This window comes from Myxocyprinus asiaticus, chromosome 11 (assembly GCF_019703515.2).
Source record: "Myxocyprinus asiaticus isolate MX2 ecotype Aquarium Trade chromosome 11, UBuf_Myxa_2, whole genome shotgun sequence".
NCBI classification, from domain to species: Eukaryota; Metazoa; Chordata; class Actinopteri; order Cypriniformes; family Catostomidae; genus Myxocyprinus; species Myxocyprinus asiaticus.
Window position 1 is genome coordinate 42522125 of NC_059354.1, and position 15510 is coordinate 42537634.

At 40.6% G+C, this 15510-nt stretch overlaps 1 protein-coding gene across 13 annotated transcripts in view; it reads left to right on the plus strand.

The window, feature by feature from the left end:
* The window catches only part of LOC127447921 (poly(rC)-binding protein 3), a 95867-nt gene that overhangs the window by 65728 nt on the left and 14629 nt on the right, over positions 1–15510 (plus strand). For 5 of the 13 annotated variants that reach the window (XM_051710131.1, XM_051710130.1, XM_051710134.1 and 2 more), the window contains 9 exons: positions 1253–1419; positions 2090–2113; positions 2723–2755; positions 3114–3230; positions 3362–3493; positions 3934–4062; positions 5486–5629; positions 9489–9530; positions 11545–11623. In XM_051710131.1, coding sequence (XP_051566091.1) covers positions 1345–1419; positions 2090–2113; positions 2723–2755; positions 3114–3230; positions 3362–3493; positions 3934–4062; positions 5486–5629; positions 9489–9530; positions 11545–11623 — 775 coding nt within the window. In that variant the 5' untranslated portion in view covers positions 1253–1344. The remainder of the gene's footprint in view (positions 1–1252; positions 1420–2089; positions 2114–2722; positions 2756–3113; positions 3231–3361; positions 3494–3933; positions 4063–5485; positions 5630–9488; positions 9531–11544; positions 11624–15510) is intronic. The other 8 variants (XM_051710133.1, XM_051710136.1, XM_051710137.1 and 5 more) reach the window with 4 other exon arrangements.

Sequence of the window (15510 nt, forward strand, 5' to 3'; positions counted from 1 at the left end):
TCATTTTAGTTTAGCAAAAAAAAAAACTTTTTTGTACGTTTATAACACTGACATTTTTTTGAACGTTAATAACACTGAAAATTTGTGCTCAAAATGTTGCTCCACTCATTCAGTCCTCTCTCACACACACACACACACACACACAGAGACTATTTCTCTTGTATCACTTTTTTCCTCCCTTTATCCTGCTCTCTATTCAAAGGTCTGGCAGCTTCACTGGAAAAGCTTAATGTTTCAATCTCTCAGTTATAGCTGATCCCAGAACCACATGACAGCGTAATTCACTGAAAGTGGGAGACAGTCTGTAGCTGTACTAAGAGGGAGTTAAGACCACCCTCCCAATACAGACAGATACTCATTATAACAGCTAAAGAGATGAAAAATCAACTGATGGATCACAGTTTAGAGTCGGAACCGTGTTTTATAATTATACAATTCACAAGTAAACATTGATGTGGTTTCAGTTACAATATGTAATTAATGTCCCCTACCTTCCAATAAACCTCCTTTAAATGATGAATATGTTTTTAGATTTGACTTTACATTGGACCTTAGCCCATACGTCAGAGTGTTGACTGTGGCTCTAGCATTTCAGATTCCAGTGTGTGATTCTTGGTGTGTTTATTTTATTATATTCTTATTACACTGGCAGCATAGCCCATGAAGTGTTTGGCTCAATGACCTCACAGTCTGTTGGATTTTGAGATTAATTTCTGAGATTACTGCCTGACAGCAAGAATGATGTAGAGTTGACTTTGATTACTTGTGAAGTGCTCCCTCTTGTGTTCAGACTCTGCATATTAAAGGTTATTAATGTAGTATTAAAGGGATAGTTCACTCAAAAATGAAAAATCTGTCATCATTTACTCACTCGGACTCTTATGTCCATGTAACTGACTTTCATCTGTGGAACCTAAAAAGAAAAATGTTTGGCAGAATGTGAGCCATTCAGTCACCATTCACTTTCACTGCATCTTGTTTCCATACTATGAAGGTGAATGGTCACTGAGGGTAACATTTTGCTTAACATCTTCTTTGGTGTCCCATAGGTGAAAGAAAGTCATACGGGTTTGGAACAACATGAAGTTGAGTAAATAATAGAATTATCATTTTTGGGAGAACTAGCCCTTTAATTGCCAGCTCGCGTTCCTGAGCAGAGCCAAACATGCTGCAAATGCCTTCATTACTCATTTGAAAATGTATGAGCTCTTTATGACTCTTTTTTTTTTTGGTCACCCCCTCCCACCTGCAGGTGACTGGTTGGCTGCTGTACCATCATTCTCGTCCTGCTCCTGGGAATTTCCTGTCACGTGACCATATTCCTGCTTCACCTCCACTCCTAGAATGGAACCCAACAAAGTCCAGTCAGAGGGCGGCCTGAATGTGACCCTGACCATCAGGCTTCTCATGCACGGCAAGGTAAGCTGAGAAAACAACGCGGGGTGGGGGGTTGGTTGATGATGTCACTGCAGTTTCCCTGAGGGACATGTCCTCTCCTGACCCACTGTTTGAGGCCAAGGTGAATCAGGGGTTGTCCGTACCAATGGCCTTTTAGACTTATTAAATCGCTGTAAACAAGAATAGAATTTATAATCATTTTTGTGAGGCTATTTTCTCATGCTATGTTCAAACATAACAATTTGTAAATGGCCAAAATGATGTTCTTCAGTTTTAAAGAGGAAGTGTGTAATTTTTCGTTTAAATACTATTTAATGTTTAAATACTTTCTCTAATCACAGTTTAATGTGCAGAGACAACTAAACGTAACCTATTCATAGAATGAGTTCCCCAAAAAGTGTAAACACTGCATGTCTGTTGCACTTCTAAAATATTTATCTATTTTTTATTTATTTTTTTATCCCGACCAGTCTGACATAACAACCAATGGTGTAAGCTTGGGCAGGACTGTTTGGAATCTCTTTGATAACCAATGGCTGATGGGGGGAGTGTTTTGGAAACCTGTTTGAAAACTATTATTATTATTATTTTCAAATTTCCATTTGGTGCCTCTAGTGGTGCAAAAGTTACACACTTCACCGTTAAAGACTGTATCATGCAGTATTTAATTGATTCTTTTTTATTTTTGCAGGAAGTCGGAAGCATCATTGGAAAGGTATGCCAGATATTGAAATAGACTTATTTAATTTACATAAAAAAATAAATATTCCAAAGGTTTTAAAGGGTTAGTTCACCCAAAAATGAAAATTCTCTCACCATTTATTCACCCTCTTGCCATCCCAGGTGTGTGTGAGACTTTCTTTCTTCTGCAGAACACAAATGAAGATTTTTAGAAGAATATCTCAGCTCTCGAGGTCCACACAATGCATGTGAAAGGTGGCTAGAACTGTGAAAGTGGAGATTTATAGTTAAAAAAAAAAAAAAAAAAAAAAAAAGGCTTAAATATTGAATTGTTTCTCACCAAACCTATTAAATCACTTATGAAGACATGGATTTAACCTCTGGAGTGTTATGGATTACTTTTATGCTGACTATATGTGATTTTTGGATCTTCAAAGTTCTGGCCACTATTCACTTGCATTGTGCAAACCTGCTGAGATATTATTCTAAAAATCTTAATTTGTGTTCTGCAGAAGAAATAAAGTCATACACATCTGGTATGGCTTGAGGGTAAGTAAATAATGAGTTTTCATTTTTGGGTGGACTATCCCTTTAAGCCATGAAATTAAAGGATCTAAACTTTCCATATGTCTCCATAATATAGAAAGGGGAAACTGTGAAGAAGATGCGTGAAGAGGTATGTTTACTTTCACTTTCCATGTGAAACAGGTATTAAACAAGAAAAAATGTCGAGCGGGACTTGATTTTATCCATCAGGAACTGATTGAATCATAACTGTGTTACATACCAGAAAGGAGTCAGGTGGATAAAGTGCAGAGGTAGAAAAAGTAGGAAAGTCGTTTCACAGGCAAAGAAAGTTATTTCATTTTGATGGGTTACATTTACATTTTTTTCCCCTCCCCCTTTGAAACAATGCACTCAGATTTATCCTGCACAATAAGACCAGGAATGTGCATTTAGACAGTAAATAGGTCCAACTTTGATTTAATTGTGTCTTTAAATGTATCTTTATCTTGACTTTTGTCATCCAACAGAGTGGTGCTCGCATCAACATCTCAGAAGGAAACTGTCCTGAAAGGATCGTCACCATCACTGGACCTACAGATGCCATCTTCAAGGCCTTCGCTATGATCGCATACAAGTTTGAAGAGGTGCTATCCTGATGTTCAGTTTGCAATATAACAGAGGAATGTGATGTAAATAACAGGACCCATTCTGTTGGTTTAGCTTTATCAAAGTTATTTCGCTCATTATGTTGCACTGGCTTGTTATATTTCTTCAGGATATAATCAACTCCATGAGCAACAGCCCAGCCACCAGTAAGCCCCCTGTGACTTTGCGTCTCGTGGTGCCAGCCAGTCAGTGCGGCTCCCTCATTGGCAAAGGAGGCTCAAAAATCAAAGAGATGAGAGAGGTAGAAAACTCCACCCTTATTCTTACAGTCAGATCCTGGAATTAAAATTTCTTACCACCAAATATGCACTGGCCTATGTAACTTCAACAAGCCTAGTTTGTAAAGCAGTATGGAAATCAAGACAAAGATCTTTTCTTTAAAAAGGCTGTTTTTACACTTGGTTCAATTGCTTGGTCCGAACGCGAGTTAGATTATACTGTCTCCTCCCCTTATGTATAATGTCTCTGCTTACAATAATGTCTCCAGCTGCACCAAAAGCTCTAGTGTGAAAGCACCCTAATGACTTAACATGTGCTTGCATGAAGATGTGTCGGCAACATTTGGCCAGGCATTCCCCTGAGAGCAAAATGCAAGTCACAGTGGAGTCTTAGAACAAATCACACATTCTACTGCAGCAGAGAGTCTGAATAATGGTTTGTTCTTTTTTTCTCTTGCTCCAGTCCACAGGAGCTCAGGTGCAGGTAGCAGGGGACATGCTGCCCAACTCCACAGAGCGTGCAGTGACAATCTCCGGCACCCCGGAAGCCATCATCCAGTGTGTCAAACAGATATGTGTGGTCATGCTGGAGGTACGGTATGGGGACATACTTGTTCAATTAGTGTCCTTTAAAGAAATAGTTCACCCAAAAATAAATATTCTGTCATTATTTACCTAACCTAATGTTGTTCCAAATCTGTATGCTGTTATTTTTTACACGAAACACAAAAGGACAATTTTATGGAGAATATTTTGAAAAATCTTTATGCTGCTCATAAAACACTAGTTTATAGTGACCATGTCTGTCAAGATCAAAATGAGGCACTAACTATTATGGTACTTTAAAGGTTCACTCAGTAATTTTTTTCCTAATTTAAAAAGTTTTACTTCTAAAGAAATTAATAGTCATTTTGAAACAAATGTATAAAATCATTACCACTCATGTGAGATGAAAAGTTCAGTCATATTAGTAACCTTATAAAAGCTCTTTTAGTCTACATGGGGCAGGGGCACCCTCATGGGGGCAGCCATGTTAGCGTCACATGACCAGCTGAATACTGCTGGCTTAATCTCAGCAACCACCCTGTTATTGGACACTTTCATTCATGGATTAAATTAATCCTGGTTTGTGTGCATAGTGAATTTGCATTGGTACTGTAACTGAAAACTGCGGTGTTTGAATGATGCAGCATCCACACCACTAGGTGTCAGTGTAAGCCATTGTATGCCACTTTGATATACTTAAAAAAATTACTGAGTTCACCTTTAAATAAAAAAAAAAAATAATAATAATAGCAGTCCATATGATTTGTGAAAGTTTTTAAACTTTTAGTCATTTAATAACCTGTTTGTGGAACAAACAAAATTTAAGTTGTTATTTATTGATCTTTCCCTCCGCCAAAGCTCGTAACTAGACCAAGTTCATGTCCAGATTTAAAAATGCCACATCTACACTATATATATATATATATATATATGTTTTGGGTCACTATAAATGGTATGGAAAGACTTTTCCATACCATTTAAAAATGTGAAAAAATTACAGCGTACAGGTTTGGAATGACATGAGGATAAGTAAATAATGACAGAATTTTCAGAAAAGTTATATTACACAAATTAATATTAGCTGTGATGTTTAACATCTTATTTTTTATTATTAATAAAAATATATTATTTTATTACAAATGTGATTATTTGATCAAACAACCAAACTTTAAGACACAAAATCCATGAAAACTGGATGCCACTTGCAGAATTGGTTCCTCAAAGCGACTTTCCCCCACCTTTGTACCTGGTTTATTTATTTATTTTTGTACAGTAGAGAATTCAGGCTAAACTGAAGCACATAGTCTAGTGAATGCAAATCCTTAAGCTGAGCCTCACAAAATCTGTGATATTTCCTGCCTTTGCTTTTGAACAACTGTACCACACAAACACTCAATCACTTACCTGTCTACACTTTCTTTTTCCTGGTCTAACTCTGTTTCTGCCTCTTACCTCTTCCCCTCTCCTAGTCCCCACCGAAAGGTGCCACCATTCCCTATCGCCCAAAGCCCGCCTCCACCCCCGTCATTTTTTCAGGTGGCCAGGTAAGAGCCGACCCGCTGGCGGCGTCCGCAGCAAACCTCAGCCTTTTACTGCAGCACCAGCCACTGCCTGTTAGTCCACTCAGGTTTTCTCACCTTCTCACTCGCATGAAGTCACGCCATCCTAACCAGAGAGGGAGGAGCTTTAGATTGTTAACGAGCACACTGATAGGTCCTCAATGGGTGCAGTAAAAAGCAGAATCTGGTCTTCAGTCATGACATATTTTCAATGTATTCTTAAAATATGTGCAGCAGCACTTTAAATGTGAAGTGAGTAATTTCTGCACCTAGACTTGTCGTAATGTTTACGTAATCACCTGATACTGATGATCTGAGATAGACCTAAACGTGATCGTTAAATTCCAATAACATATTGTCATCCAGATAAAGGGAATTTTAGCAAATAGAGAAATGTGCAGTTCATATATCTCTTTCTGGTGCAGTAGTGGATGAGCAGTATGTGAATGCTTCAAATGAACACTTGGGAGGTGTTCTGAGTGCAGTTCACTTTTAATCCACATTGTGGATTGCTTAAAGGAATAGTTCACCCAAAAATGAAAATTCTTTCATCATTTACTCACCCTCATGCCATCCTAGATGTGTATGATTTTCTTTCATCTGCTGAACTCAAATGAAGATTTTAAGAAGAATTTTGGTCCATACAATGCAAGTAAATGGGTGCTAAAATTCTGAAGCTCCAAAAATCACATAAGTCAGCATAAAAGTTATCCATAAGACTCCAGTGGTTAAATCCATGTCTTCAGAAGTGACATGATAGGTGTGGGTGAGAAACAGATAAATATTTAAGTGCTTTTTCACTATAAATTCTCCTCCCTACTCAGTCAATCTCCACTTTAACTTTCACATTCATTTTCTTGTGTTTTTGGTGATTCACATTCTTCATGCATATCGCCGCCACCTGGGCAGGGAGAAGAATTTTCTGCAAAAAATAATCTTTTGATTGATCTGTTTCTCACCCACACCTATCATATCACTTCTGAAGATATGATGAAAACACTGTAGTCGTATGGATTACTTATATGATGCCTTTATGTGTTTTTTGGAGCGTAAAAATTTTGGCACCTATTCACTTGCGTTGTACGGACCTAAAGAGCTGAAATATTCTTCTAAAAATCATCATTTGTGTTCTGCAGAGGAAAGAAAGTCATACACATCTGGGATGGCATGAGGGTGAGTAAATGATGAGAGAATTTTCATATTTGGGTGAACTATCCTTTTAACATGTTTTGAAGTCAAAGCGCTTCTGTTTCACTTTATTGTTGAATAATCACAAATTTTTACTTTTTAAGTTACCATACAAAGTTAATGAGAGATATTGTCTAGATTTGGAATGAGGTGCATACTATAAAAAAGGTGAAGAAAATGATGCATTAAAAAAGTGCATAAATTGGGTTAGACATACACCGATCAGCCACAACATTAAAACCACCTGCCTAATATTGTGTAGGTCCCCCTCGTGCTACCAAACAGCACCAACCTGCCACAATTGTACAGAGAGGTTATCTGAATTACCGTAGACTTTGTAAGTTCGAACCAGTCTGGCCATTCTCTGTTGACCTCTCTCATCAACAAGGCATTTCCGTCCACACAACTGCCGCTCTCTGGATTTTTGTTTTTTGTTTTTGGCACCATTCTGAGTAAATTCTAGAGACAGTTTTGCGTGAAAATCCCAGAAGATCAGCAGTTACAGAAATACTCAAACCAGCCAGTCTGGCACCAACAATCATCCATGCGATTATCTAATCAGCCAATCGTGTGGCATCAGTGCAGTGTAGAATATCATGCATATACGGGTATGGAGCTTCAGTTAATGTTCACATCAACCATCAGAATGGGGGAAAAAATGTGATCTCAGTGATTTGGACCGTGGTATGATTGTTGGTGCCAGATGGGCTGGTTTGAGGATTTCTGTAACTGCTGATCTCCTGGGATTTTCATGTACAACAGTCTCTCAGAATGTTGCCAAAAACAAAATACATCCAGTGAGCGGCAGTTCTGTGGACAGAAATGCCTTTTTGATGAGAGAGGTCAACAGAGAATGGCCAGACGAGTTCGAACTGACAAAGTCTACGGTAACTCAGATAACCGCTCTGTACAATTGTGGTGAGAAGAATAGCGTCTCAGAATGTTATTCTGAGATGAGGGTTGGTGCTGTTTTGGCGGCACGAGGGGGACCTACACAATATTAGGCAGGTGGTTTAAATGTTGTGGCTGATCGGTGTGTACTGTATTGCTATTGCATAATAATATTCTTAATTTCCTCAACCTTTAGTTGAGCCAGAAATCAACACGTCGTAAAACTCAAGCAGAGCAATGTTTTAAAAACGCCACAGTGTTTACACTCTTTGTGAAGTCAACTTACCTACTTATCACTAACTAATACTGGGGTTGCTCTGCACATCAAACTGGGAAAGGAGACATTATTTAAACATTACAAAAATTACTCACTTCACCTTTAGATGGCAATGAATACATTATTGCTGCTTTGAGTGTGCTTGAACTTTTAAGTAATGTTGTTCACTCCACCAGTCTCACAATTTATAACTTGCAAAATACTTATTGCAAAATAAACTCCTCCCTCCCAGAGCAAATATCATATCCTTTTAATGTTTTCAAAGCTTGAACTAAGCACAAGTGGATCACTATGTGCGGCTGTGAGAAAATACTTTGACAGTGTTTGTCGACCTGGATTTGCATTAATTTGAGATTTAAAAAACCTTTATATGTCAAGTTATAAATATTAAAGGGATATGCTATCAAACCCACTCATTCGCTAACCAGTACAAAATACACTGTTTGTAGAAAAAAAAAAAAATATCCACTAATCTAAAATTCCTTTGATTAATAATAATATCCTTTACAAAGCTTGCAACATCTTTTCAATATAACCCACAAACAGGCACTTCATCCAACACCACCATAGATGACATGTTATGACTTCTACATACAAGAAGTACCTCCAATTTAAAAGTGCGCTCAGTCATTTTTTTTCTGTTGATGTTGTGCTGGTCGATATGGTAGTCGTCTTGGACTTACACTGACAGCTAGCTGCAAAAGGAATAGCTTTCAGTTACCGATGCTATTGAAGAAATATACTTGGATAATATGAGTAATATTTGGCTGGTCATATGATCTCATTGTATCGGCCCCTATGAGGCAGTTCCATGCAAAATAATATTCATATCATTTTAATGTAAGTAAATATTTGTAAACATTTTTCAAAAGCACTATTCATTTCTCAGAGGTAAACTTTTTTTAATGAAAAAAATAAAATAAAAATAAAATACTGAGTGCACCCGGAATTAGACATAACTATATGTGTCACACTTTAAATTCAAGTTCTTTCAAACATGGAAATCGGAAATGCAAACAGGAAATATGAAATTAAGACATTTATGGAAATATAGTATAATGCTGCCTAATATGCAGTTCTAAACATTATGGTGTTACTGAAATACAAAACTTGGTGAAAGATGTTATCTATTCATCTCTTGTAATCTAGAAATATAATCTATTTTATTGTTTATATTTACCCACACAGGGAACATGTTTATATGTGACTTGCAGACAACTTAATATATATACATATTTATGTGTGCACATGATAGGTTAATTGTGTGAAGCAGCCAGTAATTAAGGCACTAAATAGTTCAGTCACTACATATTATTACTATACTATACTATTATTACAATTATTATTACTATACATATAATAACTATTCATTCAAGTGATTCACATTTCTTAAGTGCAACAAAGACATTGCAGCATGTGAAATAAAATGTCATATTTGTAAAATATGAATAGATCTTTAGTGGTTATATATCAAATAATTTTTGTTTAATGGGCCTTGCAGCTTTGTAAAAATGTTGATTTTATTTTTCTTCTCTGTTTTTCCTGCTGTCTTCTTAGGCCTACACAATTCAGGGACAATATGCCATTCCACACCCAGATGTGAGTCTCCAATCCCCTCCCCTTCCCCTCCCTAGCACCATCAGCAGTTTGCATGGCTCTGTAGCTTTCAGCCTGGACCTCTCTATTAATATTAAGCAGTAATATTAATATGACGTTTCTGATGTGTAACTTTTGTCACATTACAATTTGAAATTGTTCTCAGTCCTCCAAATGTAAACCAAACTTCTAAGGACTTGGCCTGTTGGAGGAAATGACAACGTTTGTCATTTTCCAGAAGATAGATTTTGCACTCTTTAGGTCTAATTCACCAAGAATTGAGTACAAGTGTGCAGAAAAGGTTCTCTAGATAGAGGAGATATGTTTATATATATATATATATATATATATATATATATATATATATATATATATATATATATATATATATATATATATATATAACATTTTAGTTACCAGAAGTTATTTTGCATACATTAGGTTTTGAGTTCATAAAATAAATTGATGCTAAATTTGATCATAAACATGTACAGTATTTAGAAGAAATGTAAGTGCGAACTTAGAGATGAATTATGATTTCTGCTTAAAAACGTTCACACACAGGTTCGACACAAATGAGCTATTCAAAAGTCTTAATTCAAAAGTCATTAATTACCTAAACAAAATGGCAACACCCTCAAAATCCAGATGGTAATGCTACATTTTCCTTATATATAATCTTAATGAATATCTATCAGCGAGACAGAGTGATGGCATGCGTCAGTTCTTTTCATTTACGATAGGCAGTGACTGATGCTTAGAGACACTTCGGCTGACGCAGCAATCACTCAAGTCGAGGTTGGACATCCCTTTCAACCTCCTTTAAACTCAGTTTTAGAGGGTGTACACAGCACCCAGCTTAAGTCTCCTCTCGTTCAAAGACTTTTTATCAGGGAGGGTGAGATGGAGAGTGCCTGAGGCCCATTTGTCCTTTTTAAGGTTGCTAAAGCACTTACTTTACATGTTCGTATCCCTGATGGATAACAGTTCACTTGTGGCTCATGCGTGTGTTAGGGACAAATTATTCTTGGTAATAACGCCACACCTTTATGCATTTAGTACCAGCCATGGCACACAGATTACATAATATCACAAACTAAACTCACCTCTGATCTTGAAACAGGGACATTTAGTCTTGGCCAAAAGTTTAATCATCTCCTCATCTAAATCACGCTTACCAGGGAAACTGAGCTCAATTGACCCTTTGCTAAGCTCCCCTTGGGTTTCTATTGCTTGTTCAGACCAGCTTTACAGAACATCTCATAGGAATGAGTTGTAGATTTCTTTAAACAGTGCAATTTTCAATAAAAATGCTCTTAAAATAGTAACTATATATATATATATATATATATATATATATATATATATATATATATATATATATATATATATATATATAAACTGTGGAAAACACATATCAAAATCAACTGAAAAGAAAAAAAGCCTCATTTGATTCTGATTACAAGTGACTGCGTTAGAATAAGTGAACAGAACTTAACGTTCCTAACATTTCTACAACTTACAAAAGATTTGGAAAAGGGAAAAAAATACAGTGTGTATCCTCTCTGGGAACCTTGTGTCAGTAGTGTCCCGAACTCTACAAGAGTGTTTCACTGTATTTTTGGATAATTTCTGTAAATTTAAAACTAGATTAAAACTATCAAACTCACAGGACCTCCATATACTGTACTTACATTAGAAAAGATCAAAAGGTGATAATATGGTGGATTTGCTCGTTTGGACTGGATAGTAACGTTTTTAAGACGGGGATTATCAAAGAGTTAATCAATCAGCCTTCGCAAACATATAGCAATTTGAGCTTATCCCACCTACTCAGGCCAAGTCCTACTAAAGTTTCTATCTATCTTCAGCTGTCTTTTTTGCTGATCTTCCACCACAGTGTGTCATGGCTTCTTCTCCTCTTTGTCTCTTTGTTCTAGTTTAGTTTCTTGATTTCTTGGTGTGGCCTGTGTTATAACAATAACCTCTTAGCTCTACTGTCCCTCCAAACCCTCAGCAGTTGACCAAGCTCCACCAGTTGGCTATGCAGCAAACCCCCTTTACCCCCCTTGGACAGACCACCCCTGCTTTCCCTGGTACGTACCCACGAGCCCTTTCGAAGTTTCCTTCTCTTTGTACCTGTAGAGGCGCTCTCTTTGTCTTTCTTTCTCTCTCTCTTTCCTTCTCGTTCCATGTCAAGCATCATGACATGCCCGTGGTGGTTGCTCTTTGCTTTGTGGCATTTCTTAGTTATATGTTTATTTTATTTTTAATTTAAATTTAGGTTTCATTATCATATTTTGCAACTCGCTACTTATTTATTGAAACATTTATATTTAAATTGTATTTTATTTTTAGTAAAAAGTTTAAGTTAAGTTTTAGTTTTAATATTTTGCTGCACACTATTTAAAGTCACTTATTTGAATTGTATTTTATTTTTAGTTTAAGTTTAATACATTTTTAGATAAATATTTTGCTACTCAATTTTTTATTGAAACTTATTTAAATTTCGTTTTTAATTTTTTTAATAAAATATTTTGCTACTATATTTATTTATTTATTCACACATTATTTAATCTTAATTAAATGTTTTATTAAATTAAGTTTAAGTTCCCCTTCCTACACTAGGGATCGCTCTTGAGAGCCCCGAACACCTCAGATTTTTGAGAAAGGCCAATGAGAATTGGCGAGTGGAATTTGCATGCCACTCCCCCGGACATACGGGTATAAAAGGAGCTGGCTCGCAACCACTCATTCAGACTTTTTCTTCGGAGCCAAGCGGTTGTACTGTCAGCGAGCTGAATACTACTGCTGTTCCATTCACCTCTTAAGAAGCGTATGCTGTTGGATATACGGCACATTTCCAGCGGCTTTCTTTCCTTCTGCATGATGAGTGCAGATTTCGTCCCTGGGCGCTTCGACAGCACTAAAAGTGTGTATATTCTTGCTAAAGATCATATTTTCTCTATTAGAGCACACACATTGATGTTGAACATCTTTTTAAAGATGCATCTTTATAAAGATGCCTTTCCGTCTTTGTGTGATTCCTGGATGCGGTCGCTATCTCTCCGCTTCTGACGGCCATGGGCGCTGCCTCACGTGTCTGGGCAGCGATCACACTGAGGCAGCATTCGTGGATGGTTCATGTTCTCATTGCGAGAATATGACCATGGCAACGTTGCGGTCGCGGCTTTCCTTCTTCCGGGGGAAAGCCACTCTAGCCGCCCCCCGCAACTCCCCTTTTACCTCCGGGTACAAGGCCGGCCCGGCTGGCGCTGGAGGCGATTTGGGGGCTTCAATGGATGCGGCTCCACCAGGTAAATCCCCGAGGACCTCCCATTCCCCAGCATGCTCGTTTGCCCCCAGCGAGTTCCGAGAGGAGACCAGCTCACCCCAGGGCCAGCTTACTGTCCCTTTCGGTGCTCCGGAGTGGGATGAGTGCTCGATCGCTGCATCGGAGAGTGTACTGGCAATATCAGATGCCGAGGACTCGACTGGGCTGCCACCTTCGGGTCAGCCCGCCCAGTCTGAGGTGGGATGACTGCCATGCTTGCCTGGGCCACCGCGTGTGTCGTGTTGGAGTGGAACCTTCCACCCTCCCCTGAGCCCTCGCAGCTAGATGATTGGTTCCTGGTTTCGGGACGCCACTAACAGCCATGCCCCCCCCCCACCCCGGTCCCTTTCTTCCCGGAAGTGCACGACGAGCTGACGAGGTCGTGGAGGGCACCTTTTTCTGCCTGAAACCGACCTCCCAGCTCGTCCACTCTCACTACCCTCGAAGTGCAGCCACCTGGCAGGATCGCCCGGCACTCCCTTCCAAGGCCTATAGGATGATGTCATCTCTGACGGCCAAATCCTACAGCACCGCTGGTCAGGCCGCCTCTGCCCTGCATGCCATGGCCCTCCTGAAAGTACACCAGGCCAAGGCACTAAAGGAACTGCACATGGGTAATCCTGATCCCGATGTGATGCAGGAGCTGCGCTCAATGACCAACCTCGTGACGAAGGTCACGGTGCGAGCACTCGGGCAGGCGATGTCCACCCTCGTGGTCCAGGAACACCACCTGTGGCTGAATCTGGTCGAGATGAGGGACGCAGACAAGGTTCGCTTTCTCAACGCCCCCATCTCCCAGATCGGCCTATTCGACGACACCGTCGAGGACTTCGCCCAGCAGTTCTCAGCGGTGAGGAAGCAGATGGAGGCTATACAACACATCTTGCCCCAGTGTGGCTCAAGATACCGTATCCAGTCTGCTCGCCGAGGGCATCCCCCTGCGGCGGCACCCTCGTGGCCCCATATTGGCCCACCCAGACTTGGTTCTCAGACCTTACGCTCCTCGTGACAGCCCCTACCTGGTGAATTCCCCTGAGGAAGGACCTTCTTTTTCAGGGACGGGGCACCATCTGGCACCCACGCCCAGACCTCTGGAACCTCCATGTCTGGCCCTTGGATGGGACGTGGAAGACCTAAGTGGTCTACCACCAGCAGTGGTAGACACGATCACTCAGGCCAGAGCTCCCTCCACGAGGTAGCTTTATACCCTGAAGTGGCGTCGGTTCGTGAATTGGTGTTCTTTCCGAGCTGAAGACCCTCAGAGATGTGCAGTGCTTTCCTTCCTGCAGGAAAGGCTGGAGGAATGGATGTCCCCCTCCACCTTGAAGGTGTATGTGGCCACCATAGCGGCACACCATGATACAGTGGGCGGAAGTCCTTAGGGAAGCATGACCTGATCATCAGGTTCCTGAGAGGTGCCCGGAGGCTGAATCCTCCTAGGCCGCGCCTGTTCCCCTCATGGGATCTCACCATGGTCCTCCTGAGCCTTCACGGAGCCCCCTTTGAGCCGCTAGAGTCAGTCAAATTGAAAGCCCTCTCCTTGAAGACTGCCCTCCTGATTGCGCTCACCTCCATCAAGAGAGTTGGGGACCAGAAAGCGTTCTCTGTCAGCGACACCTGCCTGGAGTTTGGTCCGGGTGACTCTCACGTAATCCTGAGACCCCAGCCGGGCTATGTGCCCAAGGTTCCCACAACCCCCTTCAGGGATCAGGTGGTGAACCTGCAAGCGCTGCCCATGAGGATGCGCACCCAGCCTTGTCTTTGCTGTGTCCAGTGCGTACTTTGCACATCTACTTGTATCGCACACAGAGCTTTAGAAGCTCTGAGCAGCTCTTTGTCTGCTTTGGCGGACAGCGGAAAGGGAACGCTGTCTCCATATGAGCACACTCCACAAGGAGTCTGGCATCCTTGCGTGCATTTGCCCATGGCACCTCTCTAGCAGACATCTGCAGGGCAGCGGGCTGGGCGACACCCAATACCTTGGTGAGATTTTACAATCTCTGGGTTGAGCCGGTTTTGTCCTGTGTTCTGTCAGGTATGAACAGGTAAGTTCGGGAATACGGACAGCTGGCCGGGTGTGTCGCTTGCGTATAGTGCCTTTTCCCTCCAAAGAGGCGAAGATGTGCGCTGCTTTTCCCATGCGAGTTCACGAAACCGTGAACCCTGGATGTCCTTTCTCCCTAGCCCTGTGGCTCATGAATTCAGCGGAGGAATTCACAGCCGGAACCAGTACGTGTGCTAATATGCCCTTACTGAGGTAGGTGATCCACAGGTGCCGGTTACTCCGGTAACCCCCTGTGATGTATTTTCCGCAGTATGGTCTCCCTGTCGGCAGACCTGCGTCTCCCTTCCCTTTGACAGCACCCTTTCTGTCCCGGTCGGTGTGTTTGTAGAGCTCCTTCCCTTTCAGGCAGGACCTACCACCGCACCTCTTCCATGTGTGGCTCTGAACCCACATGACGTGCTTGCCACATGTTACCTCCCCTCCAGGCAGGATGTGGTCTCTGTGGGGTCTTTTCCCCCTGAAATTATAGGATAGGAAAAGAACACCTTCCCCGGTGCATATATTGAGTGTTAAAATGGCCCCAGCCGAATAACTGAATACTCTGTGGAGAGAAAACATAGATGCGGCCTGCTTCCATACTAGAT